This window comes from Dryobates pubescens, chromosome Z (genome assembly GCF_014839835.1).
Source record: "Dryobates pubescens isolate bDryPub1 chromosome Z, bDryPub1.pri, whole genome shotgun sequence".
Taxonomy (NCBI): Eukaryota; Metazoa; Chordata; class Aves; order Piciformes; family Picidae; genus Dryobates; species Dryobates pubescens.
Window position 1 is genome coordinate 118,466,769 of NC_071657.1, and position 24,734 is coordinate 118,491,502.

Consider the following 24,734-nt stretch of genomic DNA (forward strand, 5'->3'; position numbering starts at 1 on the left):
ATTTGCATCCTCTTGGTCTGTCCTTGTCCTGCAAAGGAACAACATCAGGGATCCCCCATCCACAGAGGTTTGAGTACAAAGGAAAGCTGGAGCAATCCCATATCCCAAACCCTGACTGCCTTGAGATTATGGAGTAGGAGAGGACTCTGGTGTGTCTCTGTACTCCCTTTGCTCAGACTTGAACTTGCCTCTCACTTGAAAGAGCTAATTAAGGGAGGAAATCAAAGCCCAGAGAAGCAGCTATTACAGCAGCCTGAGTGCAGGGCTGGCTGTAAGGCTGATTTCTGTTTGTGGTATCAAAGCTGGTGGGGCTGATATACATTTCTGCAATGACACTTGAGTGAACCAACAGAATAAACTAGACAGTTTCTGAAGACCATTTGTAGGTCAGGTGGACCAGCCTCTTCCCCAGTCCTGCCCTTAAATCTCACCACATTTAATCCTTGATCTGCAGCCAAGGTCTTAATTTTTCAGTGCAGATGCAACTCAGAGCTGACTGGAAACTGGAAGATGAAGGACTTTGATGGTTAATGATCAGTGCTTCTCAGCCCTAGAAGAAATGAAGCTCCAGCTTCACAAAGCTCCCTGAACAAATCCTGCTTCAACACCAGCCCAGGGAAATAAAATTACACCAGTGCAAGCTATTGATGTTATCTAAGTCCTGCTTTGGTTTAGGTTTGAGCCAAAACTAAAAGGAAATGTGATTTCACCCCTAATGGATTCCACAGTGAAGTAACTACAACATGTGAATTCCTCCTAAAGATTTCAAGGCACCTTGACTTAGTTTATCACCAAACAGCATGTCTGGGGAGGTCAGAAAGCAATACCTTCCTCAGCTCATCCATGAGCAAGCTGAGGTAGCAACAGGCTAAATGAAGTGGTGTGATAAGCTGGAGACAGAGACAGGACTGGGATGAGGCAGTCTCAGGTCCTTTTAAGAAGAATTGTTGAAGCATGTTCTAAGACCTGTGAGCACATGGTTAAGGTTGGGTTCTTAGGGACTTCACTTACCGCGCTGCTACAGGGAATGTCCTTGACTTTGAGCCAGGCCAGATCTAAGGTCCCCTCTCCCCTGTAGCAGGACTGCAGTCTGTCCTTGATGCGATCGTTGATCTTTTTCAGGACAAAAATACAAAGAGCAGACTCATCCAAGGACTTCATCTTCCTTTTCTGCCCCTTGGAGAAGACGGTGAAGAGGATATCATCCTCAGGACCAACACCCAAGGACCTTGCCAAGATAGCTCCAGCCTTAGACAAGTAGGCTGCCTGCAGCAACCGATATTCCACCCCATTCTTCTCACAGCCAATGGGCACCTCAACGTAGGAGTTAAAGGCTGTATCCTCCTTACAAAGCCGGACCAGCTTGGAGGTATAAACCTGCTCCTTCGTGGTGGAACCAGGTGGTGAGATCATCTCAGGCTGCAGAGTCAGGAAATAAACGAAGTTACCGCTGCTGAAGCCATAGATGTAGTAGATATCAAAGTCAGGGATGATGGTAAAGGTGTCTGAGGGGATCTTGATCATAGAAGCTACAAACTCATCATGAAAGACATATGCAAACATCCCATCTGCCTCAGAGTTCTTGGTGAGCTTTCTGCTGGAAATAGTGGGGAAATACTCAGGTTTGCCATCCACAGCAGTGGCAATGAACAACTTGTCATCCATGTTGCTGTAAGAAACAATGACTCCAAAAACAGAGCCACTCTCATTCACCCCAGAGAGATAATGCTCCTTCTTGTGGAAGGGCTCTCCCAGCTTGAAGAGGTCATCAAGCCTCAAAAGCTTGCAAATGCCCTGGTAAAGACTCCCACAGGCTATCAATCGATTCTCCTTGTAGTCTATGAGGAGCATTTTGTTTATGTTGTTAGTGGGTGTCAAAGGTTCATTGCAGGTTTGGACTATCCTGGGAGGATAACACTTGGGATTATCTTCATCAGGACCAGTCTGGTGAGTCACCAGGACCTTCAGGTCACTGGACAGTTTGTAGATCCTGTTGACAGCGCCCAAGTAAATGTGCCCAGTTCTTTCATCAACCACCAAGTGGTTGAAGTTTCCCTCTGCTTGGTCTCCAGTGAAAGTGATGAAGGGCCTCTTTGGACGGAGTGGCTGCTGCCTACTAAGAGGCGACACTGTGGTGGATAGCAGGAGGTGAGAAACCAGCCAAGTCCATTTCCACATGGCCAGTGACATGGTTAGAAAGGTTTGTATTCCCAAGGGAATGAGGATTAAAAGCTGCAAGCGTCTTCAAAATACCAATTCCCTGGCAGATTTTGTCCTACAATCAAAGAGAGAAGAAAACAAAAAGTACATTACTATGGAGTATTCCTTCCTCCTCCCTCCTTCACAACCATGCCATCATCAGAGTGTATTTAATTGCTAATCCTCTCTCTCTTGTCTCTGGGCTCTCTACTTAAAACCAGCACAAAGGGAGCCCTCCTGAAAGAAAAGATGCTGGTAGAAAGAGCAGAATTCATATAACTGAATAATAAACCAAAACCCTTTCACTCCCCATTCCATGTATGTGTCCCATGGTGCAACATAAAAATCCCTTGGAAGCCGCAGCAGAGCAGAAGGCTAATGGTAGAAACATCAAGCAGCATTGTTGCCTGCAGTGCCCAGTTGACCCAATCGTGTGTTTGCTATCTAAGGAGACAGGACTGGAGAAGGATTATTATCCTGCTCTTCTGGATAAGTGGCTGAAGCCTAGAGAAGGTCAGGAACCTGCCTACAGAGACAGGGACAGATGGAAGCTGAGCTCTTTTGCAAGCCTTGAAGTTTGTTGGGAAGAAACCAGCTCTGGTCTGACATTAACATCCTTTCTGGGAGACCTCAGTTCAGAATGGGCCTGTTTGAACAGGCTCTCTGTGGCTTCCAGATCAAAGCTGCCTCATGCCAGTCCAGCTTGGAGTACAGATGTAGGAGTTACAGTGTGCCAGCTTCCACAGCCACATCTACAAAGGGCATGCAGCCAAGCATGGAGCAAACTGAGCACCAGGTCTCCTCCCTCCCCTGGGCTCTCATCACCAGATTGTTTTCATGGTTGTGTAGTGGCTGGAGAGCAATGTTGAGAAGAGTGATACAGTTCATCTGGACATCTCAGACAACTGAGGAGTAAGGAGATGTCTAAATAAAAGGACCATGAAATAGGAAAACAAACAACCCAGGGACCAGCCTGGTGACTTTCTATGGAGAGGGAAGAAAGCTTCCTTGCACAGTTCCTCAGTCCATCTCACAGGTTTTAACCAGGGTAGTGAGAGCAGTGTGAGGTTCAAACAGCTTTTGTAATTTGGTAAGTACATCAACAAGCTCCATTCTCATGCCATGGAAAAACATCTAACCTATTCAACATACAAATCTAGTCCCTGTTTCTTCACTTTTTCATGGCTGTTTCTGTGCCAAGAAAAAATTTGGCCCTTTCTAGCCCTACTGTGCAGGTGGGAGATGGAGTCCCTCTACCTCAGGTCTCACAAGTCACAGTCCTTGATGAGTGCTGATTGCACAACCTTTGTTACTGGTTATCAGACTGAGGCACACAAGTCCTTTCTCCCTCCATCCCTCCTGAACACCCAGATCACAGAGTGATGAGTGTTGGAAGGGACCTCAGGAGATCATTTAGAGATCCTTTAGGAGATCATCCTACACTCCCTGCTAAAGCAGGATCATCTAGAGTGGGTTGCACAAGATCAAATCTAGGTGGGTTTTGAAAGCCTCCAGAGAAGTAGTCTCCACATCTCTGGGCAGCCTGCTCCAGGGCTCTTAGCACCCTCACAAGAAAGTTTTCCCTCATGTTCATATAGAATTTCCAGTGTTCCAGTTTGTGACCATTGCCTCTTGTATTATCACTGGAAACCACTGAAGAGTCTGGCCCCATCCTCAAGACATCCACCCTTTAGATATTGATCAGCATTGAGAAGATCCCCTCCCAGGCTGCTCTTCTCCAGGCTAAACAGCCCCAGGTCTCTCAGCCTCAGAGATGCTCCAGTCCCCCCAACATCTTTGTAACCTCTGTTAGACTTTCTCCAGTAATTCCTTGTTTCTCTTGAACTGAGGAGCCCAGAACTGGACACAATACTCCAGATGTGGCTTCACTAGGGCAGAGTAAAGGTGGAGGAGAATCTCCCTCAACCTGCTGACCATATTCTTCTTAATGCACCCCAGGATACCACTGGCCTTCTTGGCCATAAGGTTATGTTGCTGGCTCACAGCAAACTTGTTTACCATGACTCCCAGAGTGACTTTGCTGATATCAGGGGTGGAAGGTGATGACAGCCAGCCTGCACAAGTAGGAGGTGAGAAAAAAATCACGGTTCACAGATGCCAACAGGAAGGAAGATGTGGCAGTGACACAGGTCTTGATTCACAGCTTCTTTAAATCTGCTAACACCAATGGAACTGAACAATTCGATAGAACTACAGAGTGGTTTGATTTTCAAGTTACCTTTAAGTTCAGCTATTCCAACTCCCCTGCAGTAAGCAGGGCCATCTTTAACTAGATCAGGTTGCTTATTGCCCCGTCAAGCCTGACCCTGAATGTCTCCAGGGATAGGGCCTCTACTCCCGCCCTGGGCAACCTGTTCCAGTATTCCACCACACTTATTGTAAAGAACTTCAAGAAATAAGAAGAATAAATCCTATTTTCTTTTGACCTGTGGACTAATTAGATCTGCTAGTAAAAAAGGCAAGACTGAGCTTGTAGAACACCCACCACTTCTATGCCACTCCAAATATTTCAAAACTCTCACAGTAGCCAGAATTTCAAAGCTGTTGTATCAGCACCTTCACCTCCCAATGCCCTCCCTCCTGCAGCAGCCACAGATGATGGGTAGCTGACGGACAAAGGTCATTTCACATTTACTTTAGGCATGTTTACCCTGTTCTGCTTTGCCTTTCTGGTCAAGCAAATATTTAATAAAATCAAGCTTATAGTGCAGAGTTGGCAGGGCTATCTTAGGAGGAGAAGATTCGCTCTGCAGGGATACGCAGGCTGGTCACGTAGGCTTTTAATAACCTTTATTATGATAGATAGAGCAGCCATGAGATGAGCACTCCCCACACAACCATTCCTCTTTTGAAAGAGGCCATCCTTGAGAGAGCAGGAGAGGGAAGCTGTCACTGATTGAGTCCTGTGTTAGGAAACATCACATGGTTTTTAAGGCCAGGCTGCATGTGGCTCTGGGTAACCTATCTAGTGGAAAGTGTCCCTGCCCACTGCAGGGGGTTAGAACTAGATGATCCTTGAGGTCCCTTCGAACCAACAATTCTGTGATTCTGTGACCCTGAACACTGCCTCACATCACTTATGAGTTATGAGCCATATTTCTAACTGACACTGCTTTGACTGGGCACTAGATGGATCTAGGAAGAAATTATTCCAATACTTTTTAGTATTTGTTTTGCCCCTACATTTTACTAGCTATATTTTACCCCTAAATCTTTCTTCTCTTAGCCCTGCAGAGTCAGCACATCTGCAGGAGAGGGAAATGAGAACTGCTGTGACCCAGAGAATGAAGAGGTAACAAATGGCCCCACTTCTGCAACAGGAGCCATCTGCTCAAAGGTCATCACAACACCCAAGAGCAGAGCTGCAACCACAGGAGGAAATCTGCACATTAAAATAAGTGGCCAACACAGCACTAGAACATATGCTCTACATGTGACATCTTTGAGGTCCAAGCATATGGGATTCATGACTGTCTTTGAGGTGGGAATGTCACTGGCAGAGGAAAGGGATGGTGTGGGGGGACCTTCCTCCAGGTAAAGACAGCAAATTTGATCTGGAAACCAGAAAGACCTCAGTGAGAGACTTCCAGGAAGGCTGGTTGAGCAGCCTTTTCTGCAGCAGAAAGAGATGCTTCAAAAATAGTGAACCTCATGGGGGAAGACTTTCACCTGCAGAGAAAAGAGGCTCCACAGTCTGACAGCACTGATAGCCACCAAGCAAGCACAGAAGCAGCCTTCTGAGACAAAGCAGGGAGAGCAGGAGCCTGGGGCTATCTTGACATCTTCCACCAGCCATCTGAGTGACCCTAGGAGCAGAATTTTCTCTCTGCCCTGCTGGCACTCACTGCTTCTCTCCCATCTGCTCATGTTGTTTGCCCTGCACCCTCTGTCCTGGAGTCTCAATCAGTACTTGAGCCCCTAAAGGCCATAAATTATAATTTGGCTTAATTGATAAATAGCAGCAGAGGGGAAAGAGGGCTGGTTGTGTAGCTTGCAGAATAGAGTAGTGTTTGTACTACCCCTTAGAAGATGCATCAAGGAGAAGGGGGTTGTGGATGTCTTATTACCCATCTCTGACCAGCAGAAACCACAGCAGCGGAGAAGAAAAACAATGCAGGGCAGTTGACATTCCCAGTCTCTCAGGCTGCTTGGTCTACAAAAGTAATTATAAGTAAAAAGCAAATAAACTAAAGGCTACAGTTAGCAGGAGGGGAGATCTGGGCTTAGGATCTGAGCTGGGTATTTCCAAATTAAACCCAAACCACCTTTCCACAATGACCAGGTTCCCTTGCCTTTTCCCCGCAGAGACGTGGCCAGCATGATGCCATGACTCATCATGTAGGGCTCCCATATGAGACCAGACTGTCCCACTTCTACGTGGCTCCTGCCACAACAGGCTCTTCACTAGTGTGTTCAAGGTCCCTACGAAGGTCACACAGCCACTACAGCTCCAAGGATCTTTGAGGGAAGGACCTTCAAATCATAGAATAATAGAATTGTTTTGCTTGGAAAAGACCTCTAAGATCACAGGGGAGACCTCATTGCTCTCTACAACTACCTGAAGGGTGGTAGCCAGGAAGGGGTTGGTCTCTTCTCCCAGGCAACCAGCACCAGAACAAGAGAACACAGTCTCAAGCTGCACCAGGGGAAGTTTAGGCTCGAGGTGAGGAGAAAGATCTTCACTGAGAGAATCGTTTGCCATTGGAATGGGCTGCCCAGGGAGGTGATGGAGTCACCATCCCTGGAGGTGTTCAAGAGGGGATTGGACGTGGCACTTGGTGCCATGGTCTAGTCATGAGGTCTGTGGTGACAGGTTGGACTCGATGATCTTTGAGGTCTCTTCCAACCTTGGTGATACTGTGATCATTGAGTTCAGCCTTCATTAAACTATGTGCTGAAAGGCCCTGTCCACATGTTTCTTGAACACGCCCATGGTGACTCCACAGTGACTCCATCATCTCCCCAGGCAACCTATTCCAATGGTAGAAAGCCATTCTTCTTTCTGACGCCTCTCTGTTCTGCCCTTCACAGGAGGTAGTGGTACTGAGGAGAAAGGTCATAACAATACAAAGCTTCTCCTCAAGCCTGGAGCTCCTGGTTGAGCCTCTTCATCACACCACAGAATAGAGAGAGAAAAAAAAGCCAAGACACTGCCTACCTCCTTCTCTGAGCAGGGTTGTGCTGGGGTGCTGCACAAGCTTCATGTCATGTAGCAAAACCTAAGCAAGATATCATTCTTTTTTTATCAGAACTGGAGCTACAATAGGTTGAACCCAATCTGGACAAGAAATTGAAGCAGAGGAAGTGTTTTCACAAATACCTTTGTTTCAGAGAGGTTTTCATCCATGATCAGAAAAAGGTCTCAGAGTCAGCTCCCACGTAAGGTCTCACACTACCCTCTTGCCTGTGGAACTAACCTCTCAACTATATGGCCTGCAGATAACACTTTCTCCATAAGACCACTTGAGTTGGCACAGTTTGGTTTCCTGCTGAAGGACAGTAGGTTATGATGCCTCTCTATGGTGTGGTTACTTTTTTTACTGTTATTGACCATTTCCAGGAAAAGTTAGAGACCACTGGAGCTGGAGGATGCAACTTGGCTCTTCTCAGGGCTCTCAAGGAGACTCTACAACATGCAACCCAGATGGGGTCCTGAACAAGAAAAGTTTGGATAAGTTTAAAAAAAAAAATCTAAGCAGAAGATACTTTCCTAAGTGCTTTTAACTCAGCTGGTGGTTGTTATTAGATGGAAGAGAAAAAAGAATGGTGAATACATACTCGAAATACAGCAGATTTCAAGGAGACAGAGTCAAGAAGCATGTGCTGTGGTTGAGAGTACAGGGAGAGGGGAAAGAGAGAGTTTTGACTGACAATCTCACAAAAGCCATGGCCATGTCCCTGTACCACAGACTGGCACAAATCCACCCCAGTGCAATGACAGCTCCTGAAAGGAACGTGTCACTGGGTGGACATGGGAGACAACAACATCTACCCATTTGGCTCACACACACACAACCCTCTTGCCATCAAAGGTTGCAGACACATTGTCAGGTCCTCTCCCACAAACGCACGTTGGCAGCAAGTACACTGAAAGGTCAGCAGCAAGAGGAGCCATGCATGACAGCCTAGCTGCTAAGAGCCATGGAAGCAAACCCAGCCAACCATTAACCCATCCCCAGCAAGTACGTCAACAAAAGTACTTGTTGAAATCTAGAAGAGGACCAAAATGTGCCAATAACAGCATTGGGAAGGAGAAGAAAACCCACTACCTTCTCCTGCAGAGTGGGTCTGACCCAGACCCAGACCCAGGGTCTTGGTGGCTGGTGGGATGAGCTCAGCGAGTTCTCCATCAGGCAGCACCTGTCTAGAATGAAACCAATGCACCCAGGGCTCCTGGGCAGTGACAGTGGCATGGGCTGGGTGGTTAATGAAGCTCAGCATTAATCAAGCAGCACGTTCCTCTGTTTACTGCTGCTCCACTCAGGCAGGGCTATTCATTTCCCAGGATATGGGAAGCCAGGCACAAATGCTGATGAGGCAGATGCTGGGTGACAGAGCCAGCACACAGCGATTCAACACCAAGTGCAGCTACACAATCCCTTTAATCTCAGCTAAAGATGTTTTTTTTCCCCTAGCTTCCTTTAATAAACCCTGATTACTGTGGATAGAAGCTTTTCTTTAGGAGTCTACACAGTGAGGAGAAAAAAAATCATATAGAAACATTGTCAACAGCTCTCCCAACAAAGACCATCTCCTAACTTCAGCTAAATCCTTTCTCCCTAAGCTTCCAACCTGTTCACACCAATGGAAGCTGAAGGCAAGTACCTGTCTACATACATGCCAGACCATCTTTTCTTTGGAGCTCGAGGCAATGAACAGATCTTGGCTCAAGCTGTGGCTTGTCCCAAATAAAGAAATTACTTTCAGGAGTGCTTCATTTGCAAGGCATTTAAGTGAAGTCAGGGCAACATGGCCTTCCCTCTTCACACAGATGATTCTATTTTGGCACTAAGATGGTGCCTATCACCTTGTTACCAGTGTGCTCAGATGGCCAAGAAGGCCAACAGCATCCTGGCTTGGATCACCAAGAGTGTGACCAGCAGGACCAGGGCAGGGATTGTGCCCCGGTATGCAGCACTGGTAAGGCTGCACTTCAAATACTGGTTTCAGTTTTGGGCCACTCACTACAAGAAGGACATTTTGGTGCTTGAGTGCATCCAGGGAAGGTCAACAAAGCTGGTGAAAGGTCTAGAGAAGAAGTGCTATGAAAGGCAGCTGAGGAAACTGGGGGTGTTTAGTCTGGATAAAGGAAAGGCTGAGACAGACCTTCTCAATCTCCTAAACTTCCTGAAAAGAGCTTGGAGCAAAGTGGGTGCTGTTCTTGTCTTCTAACTAGCAATAGCACATATGGCCACAAGTTGCACCAGGGGAGGTTTACTCTGGATATTAGAAAAAATTCTTTACAGAAAGAGTGGTCAGGCAGTGGAACAGGCTGCTCAGGGAGGTGGTGGAGTCACCATCCTTGGAGGTGTTTAAAAAAAAATGTAGCTATGGTACTCTAGGACATGGTTTAGTGAGCATGCTGGGTTTGGGTTGACAGTGAGACTCAACAATCTTAGAGGTCTTTTCTGACCTTAATGAGTCTCTGATCTTCCAGAAGCGTATTAAGAGATGGGATTAACACTTGTTATGAGTAGGACTTTCTTCCTTTTTGCCCAATTCCCCTGTGTGATCAAATTGCATGTGGATGGTGTCTCTGCCTACAATTCAAACCTGGTTTCCTGTCAGCAAAAGCAGGTCAGAGCTGTGCTCCTCTGTGCTTGGGAGGGAGAGCAGACAAGTTTGTAATGGTTTCTCAGTCCCTCCAGGAATTTGCTGCACAGAGGCTCAAAGGAAAGAACACAAATATTCAGTGTCACAGAAAGAAGAATGGAGTTTTGAGGTCATGGAAATAACCTACAAATCCAGAGACCGGAGTTAAACTCTCTTTTTTGGAGCAGACTCACTGATGAATTCCATGACCAAGTGCCACCCTCCATGACTCAGGTAACAGCATTTCCAAGTCTCCTGGAAGTATTCTGAGGATAAATCTATTAAAATTATTCCTTATCACAGCAACTGGGGAAATGTAAATCCCCAGACAAGCAAACTATTTCAGCAAGAGCACACAAAGTCATTGATTTTAGGTAAACCATGTCACAAAAGTGCCTAACTTTGTTGACCCTACCTTGAGAAACCTGTCTGTGAGACCATATAGGTCCAAAGACCTGAGAAAAGTGAAACATTGCCAAAAGCCAGAGTGTCAGGTTGGCTTCTATTTCATTTTCATCCCCATCAAAGCCATTGTACACTTCTGCAACTTTATTCTCCTCACAACAAAGTGTTTCACAGAATCATTTTTGTTGGAAAGCACCTTTAAGTGTTGAGCCATTAACCCATCACTGTCAGGTCACCACTAAACCGTGTCCCTCAGCACCACATCTTACTTGGCTTCTCCAGGGATGAGGACTCCGTCACTGCCCTGGGCAGCCTTTTTTAATCCTTGATTTCACTGAAGTGCAACTCTCATGGGGTTGACAGTGCCAAAGTGGGCAAGAAATTAAAAGCCACTTCACAGGTAAAGAGACCCTGCTCAGCTCTAAACACAAGGAAGAATAAACACAACCTCTGCCCTTAAAGGAATGATGAAAATTGAAAAGAACAGGAACTGGGTTTCATCTCAGTAGGTCTCCTCAGCTTGTATATCAATTACAATATTTTAGGACAGCCCTGAGGAAAATAGCATTTCCTTCCTCAGATAGCAAGCTTATGCTCACAGATTCCCTTCAAGGCTTCATGGGCTCTAAAGAGTACCCAAATGAAGTCTTTACATTTTCTAAACCTGGTTCAGATGGGAGTCCTAAATCATCACTTTGATCCTCAAACAGCCAGGAAAGGGCTCTGACCCCAGCTTTCCCCATGAGTCATCAAGCAGCTATTTTCTGGCTGAGGCTGTAGAGCACAGTTTATGTTGCACTGCGTGCCAGTGGGTGGATGTTTCCCCCTGCTTTCCAAACTTGGGAAGATCTGTGAGACATGGGTCCTCTCTCTCGGGCTGAAGCCTCGTAATTTGCACTGTATAAATCCACAAAGAGACAAATCTCAGAAGACAGAGACCATACCTCAGCTGTCTTCTAAAAGCCTGGCAGAGACAGTAACTCCAGATTCACAGTGAGTTTGTGATCATTGCCTATTTCACTCTCAAGACCTACATGAGATGCCAACAAAGATAAAATGTGAGACTTGAAGAATCAAAGCCTTTAGATCAAGCCTAGTTATTGGAACTCTGAGATCTATATTTTAAGGTGGGAAAATAGCTTGCAAAGAAGCCAGGAGAGAATATCCCATCTTCAAAGTATGATATTTTGTTACATATTCAAAAGGCAGATGGAGCAGAATAGCCTGAGAGACACAGGGTAAAGGCGACAGGATTTGGAAAATCAGAGATGATACCAGGATGAGGTATGGAAAAGGATGAGTTTTGGAAATCCTGCTTCAGAGGGGTGTAGAGCTGGTGGGTTTGCTGCACAGGATCAGCCTATCTGCTAACTAGATGAGCTTCAGTTACCAGTAACTGGTGCTTTATGGTTCAGAGAGCACGAGAATTTAAACCTCCTGAGGTTCAACAAGGCCACGTGCAAGGTCCAGCACCTGGGTCAGAGCAATACTCAATACAGGCTGGAGGATGATGTGATAGACAGCAGCCATGTGGAGAAGGACTTGGGGATGATGATGGGTGAAGAGCTGGACATGAGCTTACAACATGCTCTCACAGCTCAGCCCCAACTGTGTCCTGGGTTGATCCCCAGTAGTGTGGGCAGCAAGTGGAGAGAGGGGATTTTGCCCTTCTTTGCTCTGCTGAGACTGCATGTGCAGTGCTGGGGCCAGCTCCAGAGTCCTCAGGACAGGGGAGACAGAGACCTGTTGGAGTGGGTTCAGAGGAGGCCACAAAAATGAGGTGAGTGCTGGAAGCCCTCTGTCATGAGGACAGGCTGAGAGAGTTGGGGTTATTCACACTGGAGAAGATTCCAGGGAGACCTTCTTGTGGCCTTTCAGTACTTAAAAGAGGCCTACGAAAAAAAGATGGGGACAGACTTTTGAGCAGGGTCTGTTGTGACAGAACAAGGGGTGATGGATTTAAACTAAAAGAGGAATGACTCAGGCTAGAACTAAAGAAGAAATTTTTGCAGTGAGGGTGGTGAGACACTGGCCCAGGTTGCCCAGAGAGGTGGTAGATGCCCCATCCCTGGAAATGTTCCAGATCAGGTTGGACTGGGCTCTGAGCAACCTGATCTAGTTAAAGATGTCCCTGCTTACTGCAGAGGTGTTGGACTAGACGACCTTTAAAGGTCCCTTCCAACCCAAACCATTCTTTATGAGGAGTGTACAACTGGCCAGCCCAATGTGATTAATGCAAGCACAGCTGTGTACTTACAGGGAACCAGGATCTTCAAGAGTAAGGACCATCAACCCTGGAGCTACATCAAACCTTACAGTCAGAAACAGACTGAGCACACAGCAGGAGTAGGAACATAAGGAAAATGCTCTTAACAAAACCATATCACTAGGAAGAAAGACACAGACAGAGATGTGATGACTTGACTTCAGTGATGCAGGGTTTGCAGCAGAGGCAAGAATGAAGTGTCTCTTTTTGCTTTATTCAGCATAAAACTTCTTCTTTCATTTATGGAAGGTATCCAACGTGCTCTGGAGCAGCAACCACTAGCCATGGATGGGGCCAGCAAAAAGACCTGACACAGCAAATCATTCGTTTTCAGCTTCCCACATGAGTGGATAAAGAGAGCAGATAAGCAAGTAGAGTCCCATAAAATAGGGAAGGCTGGACCATATCCTATCATAGCCAGATCTTGAGTCCAACACACTCATTATCACTAGCAGAAACGAGTAGTGCTGACTGGTATTTGCTCTCCCAAACCTAAAAGAAAGCTTCAGCTTACTGCAGCCATCACTATTTTTATAGTGGCAACTATATTATGGGGGGAAAAAAAAGAAAGAGAGAAACAAAACAAGAATAAAAGAAAAGCTAGATATCTCCTTGTTTTATCTTCTCTGCAACTGCTAATTCTGGCCAAATGCCTAAGTATTTCTAGGGGGGTCTTTATGCACCCATGATCCTCCTGGGCAGACATTTATTTTAGAACTCTGCCTTTTACATAACAGCTTTTCCAGCAACTGGCCTCTGTCTTTCAGCCCTTGAGCAGGTCAGATGAGGGACAGGATTTTTCCATGATTCTGTAGCACCTGGGGCAATTAGGTCCCAATATGGTTAGTTCATAACTTGCACATGTTAGCTGAACTAATCTTTTCTAGTGACTCCATAGGCTTGAAAATAGATCTTTAGGAGATGTCAGAGGGCTGACAAGTCCATAAATCTGCCCCAAAGTTCACTAGCCCCAAATTCCACAGATCTTCTGCAGATATAAGATTGCTACAGAGGACAATCTCTTCTTTATAATAAAACCTGCATTAAAATTTGTTCTAACTCTTAATCATTCTGGCATAAAAATACTTTTTGTCAAGTTCAAAACAAAGCAGGGCTCAATACAGCTGCTATGTTCAGAAGGAGATTCCCCCTGAGAACAAAACACCCAAGATCAGACCAAACAAGAGTGTCCTCTTCAGAGGACTTTTATGTAACCATAGAGTTGTTTCAGCTGAAAAAGTCCTTTAAGATATCAAGTCTGACCATTATCTAACTGTACTAAATCTGGTGCTAAAACATCATAGAATCACAGAACACATAGAGCTGGAAGGGACCCTTGAAGGTCATCTTGCCCAGCCTGCAGCGATCAGGGACATCTCCAACTAGATCAGGTTGCTTAGTGCCCCATCAAGTTTGACCTTGAATGTCTCCTGGGATGGGGCCTCCACCACATCCCTGGACAACCTGTAAAACTTGTAAACCTGCAACCTGTAAACCATGTTCCTCAGCACCACATCTGTGCATCTTCCAAACACCTCCAGAGTGCTTTGCCTAAAATCTACTCTCCCCACTTGACTTGGATTTTTTTAACAGCCTGAAGGGCAGTTGAAATGTCACCCCATCCAAAAGGCAAATGAAGTGACAGGACTCTGACAGAGAGCCCCACACTCGCACTAGCAGGGACATCCAGCTGAGACACAATTTCAAGCCCAGCAGCAGCAAGGGAGATTGACTCGACTCATTCTGCAGATAGCTGTAATGAGGTGGTGTGGACACAGCCCAGATAAGCAGCAGCTTTGTGAGCATTGCAGGGAGGGGAAAAATGAAAAAAGAAAAAAAGGCAGTTTGACAGAGAATTGTAGAATCACAGAATGGTTTGTGTTGGAAGGGACCTTTAAAGGTCATCTAGTTCAACCACCCTGGCAGGGAGTGGGGACATGTTCATTTAGATCAGATTGCTCAGAGACATGTCCGGCATGACCTAGAATGTTTCCAGGGATGGGGCATCTACCACCTCTCTGGGCAACCTGGGCTAGGGTCTCACTACCCACATGATAAAAGATTTCTCCCTCATATCCAGTCTATATATCCCTCTTTTACTTTAAACATGTCACCCCTGCTAAAACTCTAGCCCCAGCTTTCTTACAGACCCCCTTTAAGTACTGAAAGGCCACAATAAGGTCTCCTCAAAGCCTTCTCTTCTCCAGGCTGAACAATCCCAAATCACTCAGCCTGTCCTCACAGCAGAGGGCTTCCAGTCCTCTCTATCCCACCACAATCCCATGATGCTCCATCTTGCAGGGAGTGCGGGACGAGAACAAAAACAGGTGCTGAGAACCAGCAGCAAAGCTCAGCCACCCCTTCCAATAAAATAATTGGATAAACTATTATTAATTGACTATTAGTTTTCTCTTCCAGTGACTTTGCATCTGCAGGGCAGAGGACAAGCCTCATTGCTGCCAACACATACAAAGGCCAAGGAGAAGTTATTCTTAAAGCCCTGCTAGCGTGTTGCTTCAAGTCTTCTGAGGAGCAGCTGAGGGAACTCGGGTTGTTCAGCCTGGAGAAAAGGGGGCTGAGGCCTTCTTGATATCTACAGGAGGTTGTCACTACAGGAGGTTGGAGCAAGGTGGGCATTGATCTCTTCTCCCAAGTAACAAGTGATAGGACAAGAGGAAATGGCCTCAAGGTGCACCAGGGGATATTTAGATTGGATATTAGGAACAATGTCTTTACTGCAAGAGTGATCAGGCATTGGAACAGGCTGCCCAGGGAGGTGCTGGAGTCCCCATCCCTGGAAGGATTTAAAAGTCATGTAGATATGGTGCTGAGGGACATGGTTTAGTGGTGATCTGGCAGTGCTGGGTAAACAGATAGAGTTGATGATGTCTTCTAATCAAAATGATTCTATGATTCTATTCTGGGATAGCTAGCTCCAAATCACACTTGACAGCCTCAATATATTGCTGAGCTAGACAGAACACTAGGATCAGATACTGACAAGAGACAGAATTGTGTTAATAGAGGTAAAATGATAATGACATATTCTGTTTGTTAACAGCAAGATTAGAAGCAAACTGATGTTGTAGACACACAGAGAGGCTGCATTTTCAGGGAGATACACAAATCTGTCCTGTACAGCAAACAGACATGTTCATTATTGCACAAAATGATGCAATTCCCGTGCTTGTGGTGCTGGGCAGTGTGTGCATGCATAGTTACAGCCAGCATTAGCAGCAACACCTATGGCTCAGGTTGTCTGACATGTTCTGTACCAAGACTCAGTGTTAAGGTCCTCATTACTTTGACAGGCTTGAACAACTCAGGGGACAATTTCCTCAGCTCAGTGTCTGCCTCGGGCTAACATCGCCATAGAAAGTTGCATTCAGAACAGTTTGGGCAATTCTGAGAACTAAATTAGGAGAAAAGTTTCTTGCATGTTACTGATTTAATTTTATTTTTTTTCCCCTGTGCTTGACCTTGGTTATATTCATCTCACTATCTCAGTGAAAATCCTCCATAGTTTGGAGTAGGTAGTAATAGTTGGGAGAGTCTTCTTGTTCTGTCATGAGATCTTCTGACCATGCTTGGAAGTGTCTAAATCCAACCAAGTTATAGCATCTAATAATGTGTACATTGCAAGTAAAGATTCCCACAGCTCCCAGGATGGATCAACCAGTGCTTGGGCAATCACCAAAGGAGGACTAAAACATGCTCAACATCAGGGATAAAGGGACTAAGTAGATTTTCCCCATGTTTCTTGGTTGGATGCTCTCGTGGTGCAAAGCACTGCTGCTGGGAACTCATCTGTGCTCCCTGATGGACTTTTGCTGCAGCTCAGCTTAATTAAGTCAGTCTGAAAGTGAAAGAGGAGGATCATTTGACACAAGGAAAGGAAAGCTGGCAAGTGGGGGAGGGGGAGAAAATTGGGTAGAGACAATTTAAGGAAAGGGATGTGAGCAGAGACTGGGAAATATGGGCAAATTGCAGATTTGCAAGTTCTGTAATCACTGAAACATCCTCTCCTCATGAATGGGGCATTGATCCCACAACCTTTTGAGTCTCCTAATTCCCCCAAGATGGGTTTCCTACAGCTGCTGACAAATCTGGAGGTCAAATCAGTTACATAAGGTTAAAATTCTAGGGAGACATTTCCATATTTCTTGCTCAAGAGCTTAGAAAATGCAAATCAAAACAAAATGGAAAGGAAAAGAAGGGGGAAAAAGAGCAGGTAGTTGCTGAACTGTTTCAGACTTATGCTGCATCTTCAAGAGATCTTCCTAAGAATGGACAATACTACCCCCTTCCAATTCCTCCTCAATACCAACATGTAAAGTCAAGCCTGGAGTGAGCTACCAAATTATGAGACTTACTAGAATCAGGAGTAGTAGCTCCTGACTTTTTACAGACTATTCTTACAATTCTTTAAACCCACAGGAATGACATGGGAGGATGGGGTGACACAGTCACTGATGACACAAAGCTGCTTTGCCATACCTCATACCAGTACACCACACCTTGTCTTGAAGGGCCTTTCCAGCTTCCCCTAGTAAGCCAGCAGCACTAATCAAGATTTTCCTACACACCTCTACCACTAGGAGTTTCAGTCTAGAAGCAGCTCAGGGAAAGAGAGGTCCAAGGTGGTGAAGACTTGGCCAAGGTCACACAGAGGCTAAGGAACACAGCCCATGCACCCTACCAGCACTTGACTGGCATCAGCAGAATAGGTGCATTATACATTTGAGTGTCATTGTTAAAGCTACTTTAAATATCTCAGTGGTCACCCCGTCCAGCTGTGTGTCTGCATGGATGCATCCAGGGTGTCCTGGAAGCATGCAGCACAGAGTCCTGATGCTGGTACCCAGCCAGCAGAGCCAAGGGGAGGAGGTATGTGCTCCAACTATGCCTCTGCTAGAGCTTTCTGCAATTTAAGTCGTTCACCTGGGGAGGAATAGCCCCCTGCACCACTACAGGTGAGGGCTTGACCTCCTGGAAACAGCAGAGAAGTACCTGGGAGTGCTGGTAGACAATACGTTCACCATGAGCCAGCAATGTGTCTTCATGGCCACAAAGGCCAACGTTCTGGGGTGCATTCAGAAGAGTGACCAGCAAGTCAGGGGAGGTTCTCCTCTCCCTCTGCGCTGCCCTGGTGAGACCACATCTGGAGTATTGTGTCCAGTTCTGGGCTCTCCAGTTCAAGAGGGACAGGGAACTCCTTGAGAGTCCAGCAGAGAGCCACAAAGATGCTGAGGGCACTGGAACATCTCTGTGAGGAGGAAAGGCTGAGAGACCTGAGACTGTTTAGCCTGGAGAAGAGCAGCCTGGGAAGGGATCTTCTCAATGCTGATCAAAATCTAAAGGGTGGAGGTCATGATGATGGGGCTGGGCTCTTTTCAGTGATTCCCAGTGATAAGAAAAGGGGTGACAGGTACAAACTGGAACACAAGAGGCTTCACTTGAACAAAAGGACAAAATTCTTTCCTGTAAGAGTGCTGGAGCCCTGGAGCAGGCTGCCCAGAGAGGTTGTGGAGTCTTCTCTGGAGAGATTCCAAGCATGCCCAGACATGTGTTCCTGTGCAACCTCATCTAGATGCACCTGCTTTATCAGCGCATTGGACTAGACAATCTCCAGAAGCCCTTTCCAACCCCCACCGTTCTGTCACTCTGTGATTCTCCACACTGACAAACCTCAAGAGGAGACACTGTCAGGCTGCTGTCAGCAAAGCACACCTGCACAAGTCAAAAGCTCTCTCTCCTTCTATAAACATCTTCCCTGATCCAGACATTCAGACATGGATGGAAGCTGGAGGTGCTTTGCACTTTGCAGGATCTGATCCTTTATTTGCACAAACGCCTGTTGAGTGCTATCAACAAACCAACAAATCACTGTAGAGCAGCCACAAGGAGGGTGATGCAATTGTTTTAGCCATTTGCACAGCCTCATAATTGCAGATCCATCATCACAAAGCATTAGCTGTGTTAGGATAGGTTTTACAGAGACAACCCAGCACTAGAAACAAGCATATGAGCCCATTCTGTCTGCAGAAGATAGTTTATGATTTTGCAATAGCCAGTGATTTCAGATCCTACCCAGAAGAGAGTTACTTGTTTGCTACAAGTCAAGAGAGTCAGCTACAAGCAGAATGTCACCCCAAAGTCTAATTTAATGCAGATCCAAAACACCATCTGCTTTATTCATCTCTGCTCACGCAGTCTAAGGGCATCTGTGTCTGAGATGAGGGGTATTTTTAATGTGGGGCCATAGGAAGGTCATCTCTGTTCATAAAACCCTGCTCATTAGAAATGGGGGCCTTGATGACACAGGTTGTAAGACCTGAAGAAACACTACAAAACAGATGCCCAGCTGCTGAAAGATCCACAGAGGTTTGTTTTCCACGTGCATTCCAGGAATCCCCCACAAAGCTGCACCGCAGAGGGCAAGCCTGCCCTCATTTTCCCACTGCCTCCATCTCTCCACTCATCCTGCTCTCCTAAACAGGACTTGTTGCTCTCTTCCCACACCTCTCAGAAACCCAAAGCTGCACTTCAAAAAGTGCATAAGTCTCAAAACCTGGAAAAAACTTGTAAGCCTGTGCCCATGCACCCCCGCCCTTTGTCAATGTGGTCACAGCTGTTTTAACACAAGGTAGGAGCACATCATGATCTAGTGGAACATGTCCCTGCTCACTGCGTGAAAGTTGGATTACATGATCTTTAAGGTCCTTTCCAGACCAAGCCCTTCTATGATTTTATGATCTCCAGCCCCTAGGGGCCTTGGGTGAGGGGCTGAGGTAGGCAGTGCCTTGTCCTGGCTCCTGCATGGCTGGGACATACAGCCTGGGGGAAGCTTGGGTGGCTGCAGTTGGGTTTTAATGGCACAAGATATGCATTCAGACAGAAGGCCAGGCTGAAGTTTGCCCTCATTTCAAAAGTTAAAGCCTATAGACTTTTGCTTTGACTAGTGGAAAAAGGCAGGGGAAGAGAGGAAGGAAAACAAAGTTTGGGTTGGTTTGGGGAGTATTGGGCTGAACGCAGCATTAGTTTGTGTTGAGTTTATCGGGACAGACCTGGGAAGTGCATCCAGGCACCACTTCTGGGCTTATTTAGAACGACAGAATCATAGAATCCTTTTGGTAGGAAAAGACCTTTAATACCACTGCCCTGAGGAGCCTGTTCCAGGGCTTGACAACCTTTTCAGGGAAGAAATTTTTCCTATTGTCCAACCTAAGCCTCCCCTGGTACAACTTGAAGCCATTTCCTCTCATCCTGTTGTTTTAACCTAGTAATCATATTGACTTGGCCCTTAGGGATGTGGTTTAGTGGTAGGAGCTTAGCAGTAGTGGTGGGATCTTGATCTTGATCTTGAGTGGTTGATCTTGATCTCAAGGGTCTCTTCCAACCTCAACAGTTCTACAATTCTATAAAAATAAAAGTATTGTACAAAGTAGAGACACAGACTTCTCCAAGAGAAGCCCACCTAGCAACTCCCTTTGCCAGACTGACCTTTGCTAGGTCAGTTCCAGCAAAGACACTCGGAAACTGTAGGACTTGCTCCGTGGACCAAACAACGCTGCAGCAATGCCATGGCTAAACACTGTGGGCACAACACCAGCCTGTCCTGTGTCTCTGCAGTGAATAAGAAATCCCCATCAGCTGCCAGAAGAAGAAAAGCCACAGCTCACAGAAGAGAGCCCACAGCTCCCAGCTGGAGTCCTGCCAGATGCCAGAACACCAGGATAAAAATCACAGCATCAAGCACAGGTGTAAAAATGTTATCATAGTTCAATGGGTTATTAATAGCAAGATATTTCTCCTCTGTGGCCATCTGCATCCCATACACCCCCACAAATCCGGTGCTTTCCTCTTCCAGCTACAACACACTCTCTCATTCAGGGCAGATAATTCCTTTTATTTATATCTTTGTCTTCAAATCATGCATGAAGGTAGCACTCAACAGGCGGTTTCTCTGCTAGGGTCCATATAGACTAACATTGTGCCAAGCACCATGAACCCAGAACAGAGGTTTTTCTACCAAGGTGCCAGGAATAATACAAATAAACTCTTCTTCTCTCCCTGGCTTGATATCTACAGCTCCCACACATCACTACTAGCAGGGCTTTAAAACTAAAACAGGCTGGATCTACGTGGCATGAATTTATTCTGGAAATTTATTTCTTCTTGCTGAAAGCTCTGTGTTTGCTTGATCTTCCTGCCTTCCAAGTCCTACAAGTGCCACATGTTGCACAGCTGGATTCCTGACAGAGGAAGAAAACAGAAGGGAAGAAAGAACAGATTTTATATATATATACACACACAAATGTAATGGCCAAGGATTTCAAGTCACCTGTAAACTTCAGCAAAGTAGCTTCAGAAATCTCCAAGTGACTTATGTGCAGGGAACACAGAGCTCTTGAGCTTCCAGAAGTCTGCTCTCCCTGGGCAGAAGAAGAAGTAATAGGAAATGAGAGACTCTGAAGGACTTGTTGCTCTGAAGATGCTCAAGACTGGCTCTTGCAGGAAAGGATTTGCAGGGGAAAAAAAAAAAAGTATCAGGGAAGGCTGGAGATAAGACAGTCATGAGGGAGAAAGACAGACTGGTGTGGCAGGAATGGAAATGCTGACTACTTTTAATTCTCTAACCTGCTAGGCTGTGATTTCTACAATAATAATGTGTTTGTCTAGCTCCAGGAGAATTTGTTCACCCTCAGCAGCCCTAACAAGAATATCATAGAATCATTAAGGTTGCAAAAGACCTCTAAGATCATCAAGTCTAAGCATAAACCAAACATCACTATGCCCACTCTACCATGTCCCAAAGTGCCATGTCTATGCATTTTTTGAAAACCTCCAAGGACGGTGACTCCACCACCTCCCTGAGCAGCCTGTTCCAATACTTGACCACTCTCTCAGTCAAGATTTTTTTCTCCCCAATATCCAACCTAAACCTCCCATAACACAACTTGAGGCCATTTCCTCAGTCCTGTCTCTTGACACATAGAAGACATAGACCCTTCACTAGCTTAGTTGCCCTTCTCTGGATATGCTCCATCACCACAAGGTCCTTCTTGTAGTGAGTGGTCCAAAACTGAACCCAGATCTGAAGCTGTGGCCTCACCATGTGTTGAGTACAAGGGAACGATAACTTCTCAGTGCTCATCAGTGCTGTGCACTCACCAGTGCTGAGTATAAGGGAAAAAGCACTTCCCTACTCCTGCTGGTCACACTATTCCTGATCAAGGCCAGGATGCTGTTGGCCTTCTTGGCCACATGGGCATACACACTGGCCCATCTTTATCTGGCTGTCAACCTATACCTCCAGGTCCTTTTCCACTGGGCAGCTTTCTACCCACTCTGCCCCAAGCCTGAAGCTTTCATGGGTTTGTTGTGACCAAGTGCAAATCCCTGGGCTTCAGCACAGCTAATGGTCTCACACAGACATGGGCACCAGCATTCCTTTCTAGCAAGCCAAGGGGAAGACAGCCTGTTCATCTTGAGCAGCGTTTTAACAAGCCACACCAAAGGAGAAAATGAAGCAAATATTATTTCCTGTGAAGTATTGCACTTCCTAACAGGAGAGGGAAAAAAATATCAAAACCAAAGCAAAGTAGAGATTGAGTTCATAAATACAGGAGAAGGTCAGCTTCCTCCTCACCAATAACTCGGTCCCGCAGGACTCAAGCATGGTATTTGATATAGCACAGATATTTGATTCCTTCCTCTGCGTGGGAAGACTAACACACACGCCTCCTTCACCCCTCTGTCCACCTTCCCCACTGTGTAACAGTATCACCATGGGCCAGTTTAGGTCCCTTCTGCTGACCACTCTGCTTCAGCAAACACAAACAGGTTTAAAACTTGCTCCCTTTTAACACTGAGCTGAAGAAGAGATTTTTCTGTTTCTGTGTTTGAGAGTAAGCAATTGCTGCAGAACCCTCTGCCTTAGCCCAGCAACAGCGAGACCTTGGATGGGGCTAATTGTGGGTTGTGAATCAAGTCACCCACTGGCAGAGAGCAGTGGAGAAGAGACAGGCGAGCAGCAACCTGCACCTGGAGACTTTTTTGCTTGTTATAAAATAAAGCAAATCCTGCTGCCTGTGTTACCAGGGAAGGAGATGTAAGAGAGGAGAAGAGACAACCATCAAGTGAAACCTCTGAATGCAAGGGGATGTGTTTTTCTTTTCCAACTCACTATTGCATGAATAAGGAACATGGTCTTGAAGCACCACAGGGTAACTTCTGCACATCCTTGTGTAGTTATGGAGAAGACTCAAAATTATTGCACACATACACACACGTACTCAGAAGGAAGAGAGGCACAGCAGCAAAGCAGCTTGTTTGGACAGGCTGTTGCTGGGGTGAAATGTGGCTCAACACACCCCATGCATCGACCAGTGACAGCTACAGATGTCTGCAGGAATGTGAGAGCATGAATGACCAAGAACTGAGAAAGCAGATTGTCACTGAGTCACAATCTGCTTGGGATCTCCTCCAGGCTTGTGGCACCTTGTGCTGCCCTACTTGAGTGCTCCTGGACAAGCTCCAGCCAAGTCACTTGAAGAGAAGAGAAGTGGTGCACAACCTTCATCCTCTGCCCCTGACAGTCTCTCAACCTTTTTCTTCCCTTCCCTGCCCTCCCTATAAGCTAGAAAAAAAACCCACTCTTCCCACCAGCACCTTCACTGAAAGGTTCTCAAACACTGTAACAGGCTCCCCAGGGAGGTGGTTGAATCCCCATCTCTGGAAGTGTTTTAAAAATGCAGATGCGGTACTGAGGGACATGGTTTATGTCCAGACTTGGTAGAGTTAGATGATGGTTGAACTCAGTGACCTTAAAGGTCTTTTCCAAATGAAACAATTCTGTGATTCTATGATTCTATGAATAAGGAACATTGGAGGAAAACAGAGAACTGAGCTTGCCCTAAATCCCTTCTAAGTTTAACTCTGCAGCAAACCTGCTTTTTCTTCTCCATCCTGGACTTGCAAGCCTTTCCACCACACTGAACCATCAGCCAACTTGACAACAATCTGTGACAAGTGCAGGATTAACAGGCTGACCAGAGAATTTATGGATGCTCCATCCCTAGTAGTATCAGGTTAGATGGGGATTTAAGCAACATGGTCTAGTGGAAAGTGTCCCAGCCCATGGCAGAGGGGTTGGAACTCAATGATCTTTAAGATCCCTTCCATCCCAAACTATCCTCCGATTCTATGATTTTTATAACTATGTGTATTTTGCATTTGTGTGTAGAAATGTGCATAGAAATGTGTGGGTTTGTGTGCACAGATGAAACACACACAGGTGTTGGTTGGACTGCGATCTTAGAGGTCTTTTCCAACCAAAACAATTCCATAATGTTATGATTCTATGATACATATATATGGGAAAGAGGGACCACAACATCAACTACAAAATGAGAGCTGGACACGTGCTAACAGCACAGTGCAATCCAATTTGTTTCTTGCACGTAGAACAATCAAGACTTCTCCAAAAACGAATGCAAAAAGGGCCCAAACAGCTGGGGAAAGGGTGATGCATGTGAGAAATTGCCTTTTCTCTGGCTCATGAGTAACAGAGTGTATGTGTGTGTGTATGAGCTGCAGATGAGTCAAAGTCTGAGGGCCGACTTGTGTCAGCCATTGACTGTGCCAATGACAGCAGCTCCTGACAGCCTTTAATAACACCACTTCCAGAGTCTGGAGTGGGCAAAGAGGGGAGGTGAAAGCTTCTCTTGCAGGCTGGTGCACAAACCATCCAGCGTCCTTGCCAAAATGTGTTACAGCCACCTGCTGATGGCTCCATAGTTGCAGCCCACACTGTAGCAAAGCATAGCAGAGAGAAAGCAACCTTGGGTACACAGGAGTAAAGTGGATTATCACAGCCAGGAGGATATGGGGACATGCTGGAGTCAGGTAGGGGTGGATTAGGTGATGGCTCAAAGGGGTCTCTGCATCCTTGTTCTTTACTATGTTCAGTTGCAGGCTCCCCAGTTCAAGGACAGGGAACTGCTTGAGAACACAAAAGGGTTACAAA

At 46.0% G+C, this 24,734-nt stretch overlaps 1 protein-coding gene across 2 annotated transcripts in view; it reads right to left on the bottom strand.

The window, feature by feature from the left end:
- Window positions 1–24,734, bottom strand: part of PLXNA4 (plexin A4) — a 538,983-nt gene that overhangs the window by 501,969 nt on the left and 12,280 nt on the right. For both annotated transcript variants that reach the window (XM_054178000.1, XM_054177999.1), the window contains exon 2: window positions 1,012–2,275. In XM_054178000.1, the coding sequence (XP_054033975.1) occupies window positions 1,012–2,190 (1,179 nt within the window). In that variant the 5' untranslated portion in view covers window positions 2,191–2,275. The remainder of the gene's footprint in view (window positions 1–1,011; window positions 2,276–24,734) is intronic.